General features: G+C 40.2%; 1 protein-coding gene across 10 annotated transcripts in view; it reads left to right on the top strand.

Annotated features, from left to right (window-relative positions):
* Positions 1–17,984, top strand: part of NCKAP5 (NCK associated protein 5) — a 1,340,286-nt gene that overhangs the window by 978,489 nt on the left and 343,813 nt on the right. For all 10 annotated transcript variants that reach the window (XR_005218940.1, XR_005218939.1, XM_037850400.1 and 7 more), the window contains one exon: positions 16,824–16,911. Coding sequence is in view for 8 of the 10 variants with exons in the window: in XM_037850400.1 (XP_037706328.1) it covers positions 16,824–16,911 (88 nt within the window). In the remaining 2 variants the exon portion in view is untranslated. The remainder of the gene's footprint in view (positions 1–16,823; positions 16,912–17,984) is intronic.

Raw genomic sequence — 17,984 nt, 5'->3', positions numbered from 1 at the left:
CTTTGTCTCTCAAAACATCCCTGCATTTAAAGTCTATTTTATCTGAGATTAATATTGCTACACCTGCTTTCTTTTGGCTGTAGCTTGCATGAAATATTTTTTTCCATCCTTTCACTTTCAGTTTCTTTGTGTCCCTGTGTCTAAGATGAGTCTCTTGTATGCAACATATTGATGGTTCATTTTTTTTGATCCATTCTCTGAATCTATATCTTTTAATTGGGGAGTTTAATCCATTTACATTCAATGTTATAACCGTGAAGGCATTTCTTGAATCAGCCATCTTATCCTTTGGTTTATGTTTGTCATATTTTTCCCCTCTGTCTATTAATATCCTTTATTGTACCCATACCGAATCTCTTTAGTACTGAACCTTTCTCCAAGTCTCTCTGTCCTTTCTTTGTTTCTCTGTCTGTAGGGCTTCCTTTAGTATCTCCAGTAGGGGAGGTCTCTTGTTAGCAAATTCTCTCAGCATTTGTTTGTCTGTGAAAAATTTAAGCTCCCCCTCAAATTTGAAGGAGAGCTTTGCTGGATAAAGTATTTTTGGCTGGAAATTTTTCTCACTCAGAATTTTAAATATATCGTGCCACTGCCTTCTTGCCTCCATGGTGGCTGCTGAGTAGTCACTACTTAGTCTTATGCTGTTTCCTTTGTATGTGGTGAATTGCTTTTCTCTTGCTGCTTTCAGAACTTGCTCCTTCTCTTCTGTGTTTGACAGTGTGATGAGAATATGTCTCGGAGTGGGTTTATTCGGATTTATTCTATTTGGAGTTCGCTGAGCATTTATGATTTGTGTATTTATGTTGTTTAGAAGATTTGGGAAGTTTTCCCCAACAATTTCTTTGAATACTCTTCCTAGTCCTTTACCTGTTGGGGACAATTAAGGTAGCATATATAATATTCACCTTCAGCGATACTGGTAACATGCAACATGGCCGCCAGGGTTGATGCAAGAACAGCCTAAGCTATAATTAGCCTTCTTCTAGGAAGTAACAGTAGTTCCCGCCCAAGCAGTAGCTAGTTCGTGCCTAAACAGTAGCCACCCATTGGCCATCCACCCCAGCAACAGCAACCGCCAATCCCCCTACGTTTGCCTTCCACCCTAGCAACAGCAGCAGCCAATCCTAGATCGCCACCTGTCCTTACTAGCCACTCCCTCCACCCTTAGAGTATATATACCCTGCCTCTTCAATAAAATTTTGCAGCTTGATCAGAAACCTGTCTTGCTGTCATTCCTCGTGTCTCTTGTCCCATACCATTCCTCCCTCACAGGACTCGGAGCCTCCGTTGAACGTCCCGCGGGCCGGGACCTTTACCCTTTTCTTCCCCTTCTGGAACACCAATGAGTCTTATATTCGGACGTTTCATATTATCTATCATATCCCTGAGGTCCATTTCGATTTTTTCAATTTTTTTTCCCCATTCTTTCTTTTATGCTTTCATTTTCCATTCTGTCATCTTCAGGTCATTGATTCGTTGTTCAACTTCCTCTAGTCTCGTACTATGAGTGTCCAGAATCTTTTTAATTTGGTCAACAGTTTCTTTAATTTCCATAAGATCATCCATTTTTTTATTTAGTCTTGCAATGTCTTCTTTATGCGCTTCTAGGGTCTTCTTGATATCCTTGGTATCCCGTACTATGGTCTCATTGTTCATCTTTAGTTCTTTGAGTAGCTGCTCTAGGTGCTGTGTCTCTTCTGGTCTTTTGATTTGGGTGCTTGGGCTTGGGTTATCCATATCGTCTGGTTTTTTCATATGCTTTATAATTTTCTGTTGTTTTTGGCCTCATGGCATTTGCTGAACTTGATAGGGTTCTTTTAGGGTTTGTAGACCTATTGAAGTCCTTATCTCTAATTTATCAGATCTACAGCTTCGTGGAGTACACTTTCTCTAACTAACCAGCAGGTGGCGTCCAAGAGCCACCTGTTCTCCACAAGCCAGTTCTCCCCTGCTTAGCCTTTGTGGTGAGTGGGGGAGTGAGTCTTGTGAGGTCCAATTGGTGTACCAAGCTTGCGTGTGTAGTTGGTGTTGCCCACCCTGTATATGGGGCGTGTTGCTGGGCAGTCAGGGAGAGGGGGGGTGGCTCTAACAATCAAATCTCCCTGGTGATCCTAGAGTTTTAAAGCTGCTGCAATAGTTTAATCCTTCAGTTCAGTCCTGCCACAGTTTGTCTCTGCCACTGACCCACAAGTCCTTGGTATTGGCGTATGGCTCCTGAGACTTGCAAGTGGGCCCCTATTCCAGGCTGTGCTCCCCGGGTCCTCTGTTGAGGGATGACTGTGCTATGTCACAGGTGAGTGCCGTCCCCTCAGGGCGGTTCTGGGCTGCTGGGCTGTGTAGGGAGGCTCCCAGTCTGCTGAAATGATGGCTGAATGGGGCTTTGTTAATTCACACTGCTCCACCTTCCCAACTCTGGGACAATCAGCTGAGGTTGCAGGGAAGGCTAATGTCCACGCCCAGTTTTGTGGTGTGTGCCTGTTATTTGAAGCGCTTCTGTCACACTGGGTTGTCTGGGGCAGCTCTGGGCTATGGGGCTGGCGATGGGCAGGAGTGTTTCCTGTCCATCAGGATGATGGCTGTGAGCAGACACCCCCCTTTTCTTGGGAAGTTGTGGTGTTTAGTGAATTTTCTCAGCCACTGGATTATTGTCTTTTGTCTCAGAGCTCTCTTAGTTCTGCTCTTGTCTTGACCTGCCCAAATTGCAAGTCTTTGAAGCTTTCTGTATTGGGCTTCTTAGAGTAATTGTTTTACAAAAAGAAAAAAGGATTAAAAAAGGGGGCCCTCCCCAGAGATCTAATGGGCTACTGAAATGCTAAGAGAGAAAGCAATTAGGGCCATTAAGGAAAGGTCCACAGGGCAGAGAGATCAGCTTTTTTCCGGATTTGCATATGAGCCTCAGGGCCTGAGCTCTGCCCTTCCCCTTTCTATGTTCACCAGAACTCCAGAAATCCTCCACTTTTATGTTGGAGTTTTTCGTGTTGTTTTTTTCTATGCCTATCTCCTGTCTGTTGGGCTGGCTGCTCTCAGATTCTCTGGTGTCTGGTCTCAGTCTATCTATGGTTGGAGTTTGGATCAGTAGAATGAGTTTCTGATAAGAGCTGCCACTGCAGTTCTCCCTTCTCCTTCCCAGAGCTGACAGCCCCTCCTCCTACGGGACTGAGCCTGGCAGGGAGGGGTGCGGGTCCCCTGGCCACAAAAACTTACAGATTTCGCCGATCTCAGCAGTTCCACGTTTTCATGAGTGTTGTATGAAGTATGCCCAAAGTCAGATTGCTGTGTGGTGTCCAGTCCACGCAGTTCCTGGCTTTCTACCTACTTTCCTGGAGGAGTAACTAAAACATACAACTCACCAGTCCGCCATCTTGCCCCGCCTCCTGGTAGTTCCTTTTTAATTCCCCCTGACATGGAAGCAGATTTTAAATTGACTCTTTCTTTTTTCCCCCCAGTTTTCACTTTTGCTTGTTAAAACTTGACAAATTTCCGCACTTAGGAGTTTCTAACCACCCAGCATGCCCGTTATTGCCTTATTTTGAATATTTATATTTTAAAAGTAGATATTGGGTGAATATTAGTGAAACACTGGAAATCACCCTCCCCTCTCACTACCGAGATACCACCTCTTCCATTTTCCTTGCCAACAAAACTTGAAAAGTTATAAAGTTTTGTGGAAGTACAGGCTGCTTTTCCATGTTTATAGATGCTTACAATAAAATAGGTTGCATCAAAAGCTTGTCTATCAATGTCATGTTGAGGCTTGATAGTGTACTCTTCAAAGCAAGGCAGCCTTTGAAGATGTTTGTTTGAAGATTTCCCAATCAGAGGAAACTCACTTGTGGACAAATTGGAGGGCTCAAGGAGACTAATTGTGTAGACTGGCAGTCATTTCAGTATGAGTGAAAGAATGGTGACGGTATCTAGCTGGGAGGTGAGAGAATTGTCTCAATAGTGGCATCTCAGACACCCAGCAGAGGGCGGTGTGGAGAAAGGCTGATGAGACCAATACATACCTTACTCAACAAGTTTCAGCACTCAGCCAGCTACAGAAAACTGCGTGAAGTCAGAGAGGCTGGTCAATCACTGAGTATTTCCATACATGTCTTGAATTCTGACAATGCAGATATGGAAGACATTATATCGACACCAGTCTTGGGTCCTGTTGGATACTCAGTTGCCGTAGTTAGGGGGCCATGTGACTATTTCTGGCCAATGGCCTTTAAACCATAGTAACAGTCCTAGAAAGAGGCAGTAAAATCCCCTACACCATTCTCCAGTTTCTCTTTTCCCAGTTGTAGTGGACGCTTCATGTTGAGAGGATGGGGCTGTGTGAATTACTGAGTTACTTCATAGGCAAAAAACCTTCATATTTATTGGGTTTTTTTGGAGTGCAAGAAATACTATTAATAATTATTCCAGGACAATAGACATAAAATGGTGTATCCTGGAAAATCAGAACTTAGGGTCTCCCCACCCATTGTAGGTAGCAACTGGTGACTTGCTCATACTTATAGTTGCCCAGATTTAGCATCGTCAAGAAATTCAGTTAAAAAAAAAAAAATCCCTGAGATGTTGGCATTGTTGATTATTCTAGTCTAACCTAGCCTATCCTGACTAAAGGAGTAGGTTATCCTCCAAACTGATTATTGTCTGAAATGTAAAAAGAGAAGCTTTATCTCTTGCACTGTCTGGAAAAATAAAAAACCACAAAGAGGAAAAGTGACCTCATGAAGCGTTAACATGATTGGCTGGTGCTCCCAAGGAGCCTGTATCCTGCTCTATCATATCACCAGCAAAAGCTCTACAATTCAAAGGGTCTTGTCTTCTGAAAGAATAAAGTCATAATAAAAATGCGTACTAACTTTCATAGATAGCATTTTATGATTTGTTTAATTAGAGCCTCTTAACATCTCTGTAAGGTAAGTAGGACAAGCATGATGTACCCATTTTACAGATAAGGAAACCAAGGCTCTAAGAATGTAAGTGATTTGCCCTAGGTCACATGGCTGGTACAATTATCTCCTCTCAGACCCACCTGGGCCACTTTAGGGAGTACAGGGGCTGAGATTGTACTGACTATGTTGAGTCCTCAAGAGTTGAGGCTGGAAGAGGATTTGACACAACCACTTTTCTGGCTATGCCTGGTTTACAGTATCTGCTGTCCTAGTAGAAATCACTCGGAAATATCATAGAGCAAATATTATAACATGCATGTGAATTAAAGAGTAGGCCCAGCAAATAATGCTTCGTTGGCATCTGTGAGACTGCAGAGTCCAGTTTTGTGGATACTTAAAGCACCTCTTCGCCACTCTTACAGTGTCTTGTCCAGAAAATTGAGCACTATTTGATCTCAAACATGGCCATTTAGGTTTCCCTGCCCTTCCTCCACACCCCTACCAAAAATATTAGCCTCAGATTAATGTCGGCCACTTACTGTCTGCAGATGACATTATTCAGATCCAGTAGGACTATTGGTTTGATCTCTCTAAGCTTTAATTATTAAACTCTTGTAAAGATACAAAAAAAAAATCATCACTATGTAGAAAATGGGGGTCAAATTCAATTCATCAGTATGTAGAAAATGGGGAGCAAATTCAAGGTAACAGTACCAGTGAGAACAAAGTCTAATGGTTTCATTGAATTCTTCCTTTTCTCTGGGTCTAAATTTCAAACAGAACAGAATTTGGTCTGTTTTTCACATTCTAGGAGGTTGCTACCATCTGATGGGGAGGCAGATACAACTGTGGGGAAAATGTATACTTATCTGAAGCATAAAGTGAACCTCGATTTGCATACTGAGTAATTTGTATTTGATTCAAACTTACAAAAGCACAGAATGCCTTAAGAGAGTTGTCTTGATTGTCTGGACCACAATTTTATTTTTCCTTTACCAAAATAAATATGTAAAATTTTCATTTCACTAAATGGGGAAAATGTGACTCTAAGTTGTTACATTAGTTTTCTAAAAGAGAATAGCCTCTAATTAAAATGTAATATGTATCCTCATGGCACATTAAAATATTTTCATTATTCTTATCAGCAGAGGCCAATGAGAATAAATACTGAGGACCAATAATTGAGTGGTCTATCTTCCAAGTGCCCCCTAACTTTGAATCCTGAGCTGTAAACATCTACCCCCAAAATGATATATTCATATTAAAAGTAGTCTTCTTGGCAATTCAGAGTCCTTTTTGAGCAGTCTCAGACTTGAAGGTTTGTGCTTTGCACTTTTCTAGGAAATAAAAAGCAGAACTAAAGCTCGGTTTATTTGTGGAATTTTGTTTATTTTGAAGAATTCCATGAGGACAGTGTCTTAGATTGCCAGGGCTTCTGTAACAAACACCACAGACTAGTTGTCTTAAACAACAGGAATTTATTGTCACAGTTATGGAGGCTTGAAGTGCATGATCAGGGTGTCAACAAGCCATGCTTTCTTTGATGTCTGAAGCGTCTGATGGTGGCTGGCTGGCAATCCGAAACTCAACCTCTGCCCCTCTCCCTGCTGTCTCCTACTCCTCCGCTTATAAGGTCTGCAGTCTTTCTGGATTAAGGCCCACTCTGATTCAGTTTGGACTCACCTTAATGAATGACATCCTCAAAGATCCCACTTACAGACGGGTTCCATCCACAGGAACAGGGGTTAGGTCTTGAACATGTGTTTGTGGGGGACATGACTCAGTCCATAACAGACCCACAAACAAGGGTTAGAAGTTAAGGAGATGAGTTTAGTAGAATAGACGTGGGAGATGATAGTAACCATTTTGCATTAATGCATCACCTAAGAACTAACGGGCCCGGGTCAGTTTAGGGGAATGGCCCATTTGTTAGGCCTCTTGTGGCTTCTCAGGATACAGTGCAAATCCCTGCTTTCAGTACGTTTACCCAGGGCAGCGAAAGCTAGTGAGGTTGTGTCTCTTTTCTGACATTCACTTGTACACATGGGATACTCTCTGTCTCTCTTTCTCTGGATGAATGTGAACTCTTCAAACACATGCATCCATAAATTCAATTTTGTACTTTTCTTCTGTTGAGCAAAAACACTTGAGATTTGCTTGTTAATATTCAGGGGATTCCTTTCTGACTATATGTTGACAATAGGACCTGTCTGAATGCGTGTCTGCCCCCTGCCCTCTCCATATCTGCCTCTCTCCATGCACTGGGCTCCTCATGCAGGAGAAACACAAGCCTGCCTGTGAGAAAATTTACGTGGCTTTCTGCTCACATCCCGATGGCCCGAGGGTGACTCCGATGCAGTAATTCAAATTGGACAAGCAGTTTTCGATCTGCTTATGAGTGGCATTGCATGCCCATGTGTGATTTAGAGCACCATTGTTTGTGGGCAACTATATTATTCTTGCAAAATTTGTGCTGAATTAAAAATATATATCATCCAGGAAAGAAATAAGAAATTTCAGCCCTCCAACATTTTGGTTTCAAGTGCAGTTTTCAGTTATCTTCACTGCAGATTTACTCTTCTTAACTATTGCAGTAGGTATAAGCAGGTAAGATCATCAAAGTCACAGCCAACCTGGGGTTGGCCCCACTTATGTGCTTAGATGTGCTAACTTCTAAGTGAGGAAATTTCTTGTTTTTCCTAAGGAAGTGAATCGGTGCAGTTGGGCGGAACCCAGTTCTAAACCAGCAGAGTTTCCACATGAATTGTTTCCTCTTGGAATTGAAAATTAGTCAGCTTTTCTTTTCATTCTCAAACTTGAGGGAAGCCTTTGCACTACAATTAAAATGTTGGAGGAAGGACAGAGTTGTTAAGGAAGGCAATGGAAGTAGAATAGGAAAAAGGAAATCAAAAGCAAATGATATGGAGGCAATGTGAAGTATGCTTTTCGTTATTATTCTCCTCTTTCCTCTCCCCCAGGCAGTAGATCAGGGGCTGTTTTGGCAGAACTTAGTCTGCTAGGAAGCTCACTGTGGTACAATGTCCAGGCTAGGGATTGAACCTAGAACCTTGGCTTCATGAGAGTCTTGCTCTAACTGCTGAGCTAACTAGCCACAAATGAAGCAAGTGGACATTCGATGTGACAAGAAGAGTAATATTTCTGAGATGTTTGATTTGTCTTAATGATAATCAGGGGCCCCACATCTTAGTCCCAAGTGTCATAGCTCAAGACTTCTTGTAGTCATTTCTTACTTGTCATTATATCTCTCTGACTAGGTGGATCTACATATCAGTCTATAAGGAAGGCATCAGGGAATGGACGAGTGGAAAATTTAATAGATTCATTCATTCATTCAAAAAGATTTTATCAAATATCTACCCAGTAATGGCAACTATGCCTAGTTGCTGGGGATACAGTAGAAATCAGGACACAGTCACTGTCCTCAAGAAACTCGCAAATCATTCGTAAGATCCTCTGACAGAGGAGAGCACAGAGTGTTAAGAAAGCACGAAGGAAGAGCTTCTCCCTTAGGGAGAGAAGCCATCTATGCGTTTTCTGTGGCATTTGTGTGAAATGGAGAATGCTCCAAGGCCAAGACATATATTTCTATATATAGCTGTTATTAAATGCCCAGTTTCCTTTGAGGCTGGGTTATGACTATCAAGATATTTATTTGGGCCCCAGGTTATAGTAAAAGCTACACTAAAAAAACAAACAAACAGGTGTTAGGATGTATCATCGTACACGAACCTGGATCTGTAATTATCTTAGTCTAAAGGGGAAAAAAAATCTTAATTAAAGCAAGAACAGTATTTGCAAGAACAAGAACACAGATATGGTAGGAAACACATCTACCTAAAGATGGCTTAAATGTTTGTTTGAATGCTGATATGACACAGTAGAAAAAGAATATAAGCTTTGGAGCCCAACACTGATTCTAATGCCAACTCCGCCTTGAAATGAGTTTCTTATTTTCATGGAACCTCAATTTCTGCATTTGTTAAAGATAAACAAATAAATGAATACAATCACAAATTAAAAAATTAAAATGGAGGTAGTAATAACTAGCCATTGGCTTGTAAGGATTAAATCAGAGAGTATTTGCCATTCAATGGTTGTAACAGAAAATTCAATATATTTTTTTAAAACTCACATGTGATTTCCTATTTTCTTATTCTAAATACCTGAGCTGTTCCCTAGTTGACTCTAGGAATTCAAAGAGGATGAAGAAATATTCAACTTCTTAAAACAAGATTAAGCAACAAGATAAGGCCTTGTGAGCAGGCCATTGTCATGAATAAAGATTATCTACCTACTTAATTTTCCTGCCTTTAACATATAAAAGGCCAACTCTAGATTAATCTCCCAACTCGTAGAGCTTTCCCTGTATGTTAGAAAAATATTTCCATTCCCCATCATTTATAGATGTAGCCAAGAGATATTGGAGGTGAGAAGGATTCAGATATGATATCTGAGAAGTAATGAGAAGCCACCCCTTTTCCAGCAAGGGAGATGGTGGGAAGATAAGGAGAGAAGAGCAGATTGAAACTGGTGCTTAAGCTGGTGGATTACGTGAATGACAGAGGGGCCCTCATATCCCTGCTTTCCACTTAGGATTCTGGACCACACTTCTGTCTGCACCACACCAACTGGTAGCCCAGTATGCTCATGCAGAAAGTAGGCACTGCTTTTTGGGCTTTCCAGGCTGCCCTCAGATTCTGTGTGGTTTACAGGCTGATTTTGGACTCAGTGGGCCTACTTTGCGGCCTTCTGTGGCAGGGCAAAGGCACTCCACAGCCATGTTTTGGAGCAGAGGAAACATATAAGAAGCTGTCTGATCCTCAGAACCTTCAGACAGAAATATATTCAGGATTAGCAAGATATACGTGGACAAGGGGCTTATTTCCAGATGTAATTTGACTCCATGCCCAAGTCACCCTACTCTAGAAAGACCACGATCCACACAAGCTCACCTGCGTACACCTAGAGATAATCTTAGGAAGAGTGACAGTCTGCACCTCTCCTAATGAGAGGATAGACGTTTTTATCCAAGAGGTAAATGGCCTACCCAAGTGAACTCTGTTTGTCCACATTTGTTATAAAACATTTTTAATTAATTAATTTTTTTTATAATTGTGCTATTAACTCTAGTCCATGATTTAACTTAGGTTTCACTGTGCAGTTACCTGGAATTTTTAAAAAAATTTTATTCTAGTAACATATACAACCTAAAATTTCTCCTGTAAAGCATTTTAAATATACAAAAATGTTAAAAGAATTTTGCAGTGAACACCCATTTACTCACCAGCTAGATCCTACTCCTCACATTTGCTCTACCTGCTTTCTCACATACCTAGTCGTCTAGCCACTCCTCAATCCGTCCAATCTTAAACTGTTTTGGTGAATTTCAAAGTAAGTTGCAGAGATCATTACGCTTCCCCCTCAAATGCTTGATCACGTTTAACATTAACTAGAGTTCCATAATTGTTTAAAGTATTTTAGATACAATTTACATATGAAGAAATGCATACTTCTTAAATGTATCATTCGATGAACTTCCAGCAAAGGTGTAAGCCTGTGCAATCCAAACCCTTATCAAGATACAGAACACAACCATCAACTCAGGAAGTTCCTTCATGTCCCTTCTCAGCAAATTTCTGTTCCCACCTCCCCTTCCCCCAGAGGCAAGCACCATTCTTAAATTTTCCACCATCAAATTAATTTTGCCTGTTCTGGAGTTTCATATAAATGAAATCATACAGCCTGTGGTCTTTTATGTCTGGCTTCTTTCATTTGGCATGATGTATTTGAAATTTTTCCATGTTGTCATATATATCAGCCATTCCTTTTTATTGTTGAATAATATTCCATTGTAGCATAAATATGGAGTATAGTTGCTCATACATAGTATTCTCTTGTTGAAGGACTCCTTGGCTGTTTCTCAATGGATTTTAAAAGTTATCATTTTAGACTAGGTCTAAGACTTACACAATGATTTAGGACAGAAGTTGATGCTAATCAGTGTGTGGGGCTCAAGAAACAGACTAATTTGGTTATGTACAAAATAAATGAATTATATTTCTACTGAACATCCAAGTTGTAGTACACTTGAATTTTTTAACTCTATACCACTGACATTCAATGAGCGAGAGTCAGTATTTTAACTATTTGACTAAAAAGTGCAGATATGAAAAATACTCCTACCCTCATTTTGCCCATTGACTTTGCAGGATAAGTACTGTTTCATGAGTGCGGGATTCTCCAGAGAAACAGAACGAACGGTATATATATATAAAGAGATTTATTTTAAGGAATTGGCTTGTGTGACTGTGGGTGTAGTAGCTGGCAAGTCTGAGAGCAGTACGGTAGGTTGGCAGGCTGGAAATTCCGGTAAGAGTTGACATTTCTGTAGGGGAAGCCAGCAGGTTGGAAATTCTGAAGGGAGTTGATGTTGTAGTCTTGAAGCAGAATTTGTCCTTCTTCTGGAAGCCACAGTTCTTGGTCTTGAAGTCTTCAACTGATTGGATGAGGCTCACCCACCTTATTGAGGGTAACTTCCTTTATTTGAAGTCAACTGATTATAGATGCTATTCACATCTATGAAAAACTGTCACAGCAACATGTAGGCCAGTTTTGACCAAATGCCTGGGCACCATGGCCTAGCCAAGTTGACATATACAATTGACCATCACAGTTACCATCCTCCTTGTGGGGTCATGTCTTATGATTTCATAGGCAAGAGGCTCCAGTGAAGGAGAGGCTGTGCACTGACTCAAACCCTCTCCTTTCTTTCCATTTTAACTCCAGCTGCCTTCTTTCTCTCATTAAAATGCAGTTGAATCACAGTGGTATTCTTGCTTAAAGTGATGCACTTTCTCAAAGTGAGAAGATTGGGAGTCAAATACAGTGAAAGATGAGGAAAAGCAATTTACAAGTCACAGCAGCAGCTCTTGACAGGCTTCATAGCAAAGAAAAGAAGAGGACGGGACTTGGGCTTTTAGCAGAGGTCCGTGGATTATGGTCTTGCAGCCTCTCACCTGACTAAAACAATTGGAGGGAATATCAAGGAATTTCCTTATTGATTTCATTGTTAATTCATTGCTTCCTTAATCAACAGGTACACATGTTAAAATATTTCTTAAAAACAAAAACATGACTTGGTTCAGTGTTCAGTAAAAGAGCTCCATCAGTTAGCAGATTGAATTTGGGAAAGCAACTTGTTGTTCTGTTTCTATTTTATGCTGTTTCTGTCAGAAATTGAAATTGTGCTAATTTCAATTGTCACAGTCAAAAAGAATGTGTCAGTCTAATGATCTGATTGGTTCCTAGAGTGTCATTAGTTAAAACAGAGTACTAGTTTTGGGGGAGAAGGAAGGGATAGGGAAAAAGCCATATTTATTTCATTTACAAGTTGGAAGCACAAGCAACTCCTACCGTACCCTGGAGTTTTCTAATTGCCTTTGTTTGCCAGGTTATTATGACAAATACCACAGACTGGTTTGGCTTAGACAATGGGATTTTACTGGCTCATGGTTTTGAGGCTAAAAGAAGTCCAAAATCAAGATATTGGCAAGACTTGCTTTTTCCCAGAATACGTGTTATTCTGATGCTGGCTGTCGGCAATGTTTGAGGTTCCTTTGCTTGTATCTCTGCTTCCCATCCAGTGACAATGTCTTCTTCTTTCTTGGGCTCTTCTGGTTTCTGCTAACTCCCAGCTCTGACTGTGTGGCCTTCTCCAACTTCTGGCTTCCTGTTTTTTCTTCAGTAATAAAGATTAAGACCCACCCTAATTTGACTGGGTCACACCTTAACATCTTCAAGAGCTCCTGTTTACAATGGGTTCGCACCCACAGGGATGCAGATTAAGATTAAGAACATGTCTACATTGGGGTATGTAATGCAATCTACCACACCAGTAGGACTGCATTATTTAATAAGTTAAGGTCTTCAGGGTCCAAATTACATTCTCTGATTTAAAAAAAAAAAAAAAAAAAAAAGGGAAAAAAAAAGCAGCTCCTCATATCATCAGGCCCTGAATGGCTAAGTGGTTTCTTGCTGTGATAGGGCTCAGGAAACAACTGTTTTTATACATTTCCTTCCAGAAGGAACTCACCTCCTCTGTGAGATACTGGATGCAAGCCCAGTGAGAAGGACCTCAGTGATCAGTCACATTTTAAAAGAGGGTCTAGGGACAGAGGTGAGCCCATGGGCACTAGGGAGTTTAGTTGCTGTGGCTCAGTCATCATGTTCTGGGTGTGGTTTTGAATTGATATTTATCACATGCATTTTTACTTAATGTCCTATTTCCCAATCTTTACATTAGTGCCCTTTTTAAACAAAATCTATAGCTTTAACTCCCCTCGGGAAATACTATAGTAAGAGTTTATTGATTAAATAATGTGTATATTAAAAAATGGAATCTATTTTTAATCATATTTCTGCATTTATACCTATGTTACCTGAAACATACTGTTTATATAAATATTTGGTTTATTTTCTCTGGTTTGCCTGGAACTTAATTGAAAAAAAAATTAGTCCACTTGATATAAATTAGAACTAATTACATCCTACTACCTATAATTTTTGTCTGCGTATTTTTAGTTATGACAACTACTTGACCAGTACTTAGGGAAAGAAAAGATTTAGTCTCAGATGAAGGAGAATAAAAAAAAGAACTAGAAGACATTGATTAAGGTCAGTGTTTAAGGATAAATTGCACCAATCAGCCACTTAAAAAAGGCACATGCAAAACACAAAACTCTGCCCACATTTGAACTGGAGGGAGGAATTGGCTTATTTTTAGTCACATTTGGGAAGCAGATGGTTGAGCTGTTCCGTGTGCAGACTGGTAATGCAAACCCTCATACATTAGCTATCAAAATAATACAACGAAGTAAATGTCATTGGGCATCAAATGACAATGGATGATGCTTCACAGTCTTTGATTTTCGGGAAAATAAATAGAGAAGTTTGCTAAATGAGAAATTAAAAAAAAGATGTCATCAGGGAATAAATAATGGTGTAATCTCATCATGTTGAAAACATTTTCTCTGTGACCAGATTCATAAAGGTTATAAAAGATTTGACAACTTAATTTTTTACCAAGCATTGGGATGGGTCCTTGAAACTCTGTTCCAAGCTGTAGGTTGGAGAGGTAATTGGTTTTAATTAATCATGAAGAAGTGCCAGAAAAGTGTTCTTATTACTGAAGGTTCTGGGCTTGCTTGAGATTGTTTTACCTTCCATCCGCCCCCTCTTTTTCTTTTTCTTTTTCTTTTTCCTTAAGAATAAAGCCAAGAAGAATGGGGGAAAGGTGAAAAGATGTTTTTCTTTTTGATCTAGCAACTTGTGCATAGAACTTTTAATTACACAGAAGAGATAATTCAGCAAGATATGTACTGAGCAAGAATTGTATTTTAACTTACTAAAAAGAAAAAGGCAAAGATTTCCTTTTCACTGAGTTCTATGTATTGGGCCACATCTAAGCCAAATGTTTATAAATGAATGAAATAAGGGTTGATTTCCAGCCTGTGTTCTAAGTTGGGAAGAATGTAGACTAAGATTTAGAAAACCAGAAGACTAGTCCCCAATCTGCTGTGAACAAGCTGAGTGATCCAGCATATCTTAACCATTACCATTACTTTCCTTCTTTATGATAGATTTGGAAGAACATCTGGAAATCCTAGTGCCAATCAAGAGATTGTCTCTGATTAAATACAGTGAAATAGAGTATTAGAAATTGGCATTGATCACTTATTGCTTTAGCATCTATGACTTCTTCACCCTGATTTTTTGCATAAGATTTATTCTTCTCTTCTGTCATATTTTAAGCTCTCCGTAGGCCAGAAACCGTGTCGTTGCTTTCTTGGGCTCAGCATCCAATGGGTGCTCACTAAGCTAACTTCTAATGAGGAGTTAAGACTTATTCATTTTAAATAACTTCTTTGAATGTAAATAAGGTCTAGTGGAAAGAGGCTGATGTTTTCAGAGTCCATAAAAATGTTTTAATCCTAACTCCCTGTCCAGCTAACCATGATCCCTTAAGGAAGTCGCTTAACCTCTGTGACTCTCAATTTCTCATCTACCTAATAGACATACTGCTATTTTAAAAGTGCATTATGATGATTAATAGAGGAGAGAGTACTTTGACAAGTTAAAAAGTACTATCAAAGTTTGATTGTCATTAATATTGTAAGATTTGTGCAAATATAGGGAACGGCTTCCCCTCTCCAGGATAGATGTGTGAGGAGGTGACTTGTATATATAAATGTGCAGGCAGAAATCATTCTCTGGGCACCTGCACCAAATGCCTGCCCAGTCTCATTTAAAGCCTGAATGGGTCCTGGTGACATCCTTGTTGTGCAGAATTTCCTCAATTAGTAGTCAAGGCTTGGACTAGACCAGTTTACCTGAGACCCCTTCACTCCATTGCTAGGTAGTTAGATGCCGTGTTGGAAGGGGTGACATTTTGGACTATACTTCCCCGGTTCCTGCAGTGACCTTGTCCCTTGAGGGAGTTCACAGGTCTCCCTGAGCCCTGAGCTTACCAGGCTAGAAGCCCTTAGTATGAGGAGAAGCTGAATTAGTCTTTCTTCCACCACCCTCTTAAATTAGTTTTATACTGATTGACCAAAATACAGGCTTTGGATAGAAATGGAAAAGGCAACCAACTCAGGTTCTGGGAAAGAGAGCACCATGTTCTGTGCCTTTAGTTCCAGCCTCCTGCCCTCAAAGATCTGATCTAATAATCTTCATGGACGAGACCAAGGACAATGTCATTCAAACTCAGTTGAATATACATGGTGAATGCCTGGCCCTGAATAGAGTCAGCACTTTGTTTTTTTTTTTTTTTTTAAGTGAACAAAGGATTCATAGAATAATGTCCACTGATTACCCACTTTATCCATAACTGAGCGAGATAAATAAGACATAGATGACACAGTCCTATTCAAAATGTTGCAATTTACTTCAGAAGGTAAGACAAGCATATATGGAATATTTCAACATTAATGTGAGGGGATTTTGAGTGATAGAATGAACAATGTAAAGTGTAAGAGCTGTAGGAATTCAAAGAAGTAGGACACCAAGGGAGAATTCTCCTAGGAAGTGAAACTTTTGTTGGATTTTGGATGAGATATGGGAAGATAAAAGGGAATTGGCATTTCAAGTAGTAGTAATAGTATCAGCAAAAGCCTGGGAATGACAATAGAGTGTTGGCTTTACTCTTTACTTTGGGGTACTGGGGAGCCATTGGAGTTTTGTGTTTAAAAACGAAACAGGATTATAAAATATAATATGTAATATAACCTATAGAATTATTCATAAATGTATACAAAGATAGAGCTACAAAGAGGTTTACTGTTTGAAATAGGACAAATTTTGAACTAACTTGAATTCCACCAATAGGGGAATGATGAACTATCTTAAGGTGCATGCACACCATGAAATGCTAGATAGCAGTGGAAAGCATGAAGTAGATCTTTGTGTGCTCACATAGAAGGACCACCATGGAAAAACATGACAGTATATTAATAAAGAGAATGCATTCACGTAATCTTTATTAATTTTGATAATTATCTTAAAAAATCCAAGTGGAGTTACAGGAAGATTAATGTGGTGACATTGTATCAAATTAAAAGGGAACAGCTGAAAGTTGAAGAGGCTATTGGGAGATATTTACATGAGGACAGATACAGAGGCCAAGGACAGGGACCTGAAGGGTAAAGAGAAAGAGAGAACTCAGAGATGTTCTGAGGAATGACTTGAAAGGGCTTCATGGAAGATTTTTAATAAAACAGATGAAGGAGAGAGGAGAGAAAAGGGACTTTTAGGTTTACACTTGGGAATTGCACATTGAAGAACAATTTCTGCTAATGGAACAGGCCCAGGCTAATAGGAAATATTCTCTAACTAAATTATTCATATTTTGTTTCTCAGGATGGAAGAAACAGTACGAAATCTATTGCAAAGTCAAGGACCTCCAGAGCAGAAAAAAGAAGAAAGCGGGACTATAATGTTCTATCAGGTACAGCATGTTTCTTACTCTCAGGCAGTACCCATCAGCCTGTTTTTCTTGGTTCTCTAGTTCTGTCCTCCAGAGATAAATTGTAAGTATGGCCCAGACTCTGGTGCTGGGAACCCTCTGGTTTGAGGAATCATGTAAATGTTTGTACAACTCATTAATTTTTTAACTCCTTCTGAGAAACAGATGGTAGATTGGGTGGTAGGGGGATACAAAAAATAAGTTTATAGTGAAACAGGGAGAGCCATGAAGCGATCTTGCAATACTCTGGGATCACAGGGGAGGAAGTGATTAACTACATCAATTGACCACTTCCCAAAGGTGTGGCATTTGAGGTGGGCCTGAAGAACGAAGACCAGGTGAAGTGTGTTCCTAGAGAGGGGAAGACTAGATAACAGCCCAGCCATGTGAATTTTTGTGGCAGACTCACTAAGCATGAGAAGCTTCAGGTAACTGGATAATGGCCTGGTGAGATAAAACAGCTGACGGTGATGCTGAGGGTGCACGGATGAGCTGGATGAGGTTGGAGCTTTTATGCTCTGCTCTTGGTCTGGCCTTGCACTTTGGGCACGGTGGGGCCCAAGTTGGTCCGAAGAGGGCATGCAGTCAATGAAGTAACAAGTCCTTTTCTTCTCCTGATAGCACTTACTCCAGGGTCCTTCAACATTTTAGTAAAGTAGCTGAGCCAGGAAAAAGGACATCTAATCTGAGAATGACCCAAGTTGGAGGCACAAATGAGATGGCTCTGGCAGAATGGTAAAGGAAAATGCAGCAGAAATAGAATAGATAGTCTGTATTAGTTCCCTAGGGCTGCCATAGCAAATTACCACAAAGCGTGTGGCTTACTTAACACAGCAAATATATTGTCTCACCAGTTCTGGAAGCTACAAGTCCAATATCAAGGTATCAGCAGGGTCATGCTCTCTCCAAAGGCTCTAGGGAAAATCCTTCCTTCTCTCTTCCAGCTTCTAATGTTCCCAGACATTCCTTGGGTGGTGGTAGCATAACTCCAATTTTGCTTCCATCTTTACATGGCCATCTTCCCTCCATATGCCTCCATCTTCTTTCTTATAAGA

Source organism: Choloepus didactylus, chromosome 9 (assembly GCF_015220235.1).
Source record: "Choloepus didactylus isolate mChoDid1 chromosome 9, mChoDid1.pri, whole genome shotgun sequence".
Classification (NCBI taxonomy): domain Eukaryota; kingdom Metazoa; phylum Chordata; class Mammalia; order Pilosa; family Megalonychidae; genus Choloepus; species Choloepus didactylus.
This window is presented reverse-complemented; position numbering and strand designations above follow the sequence as displayed.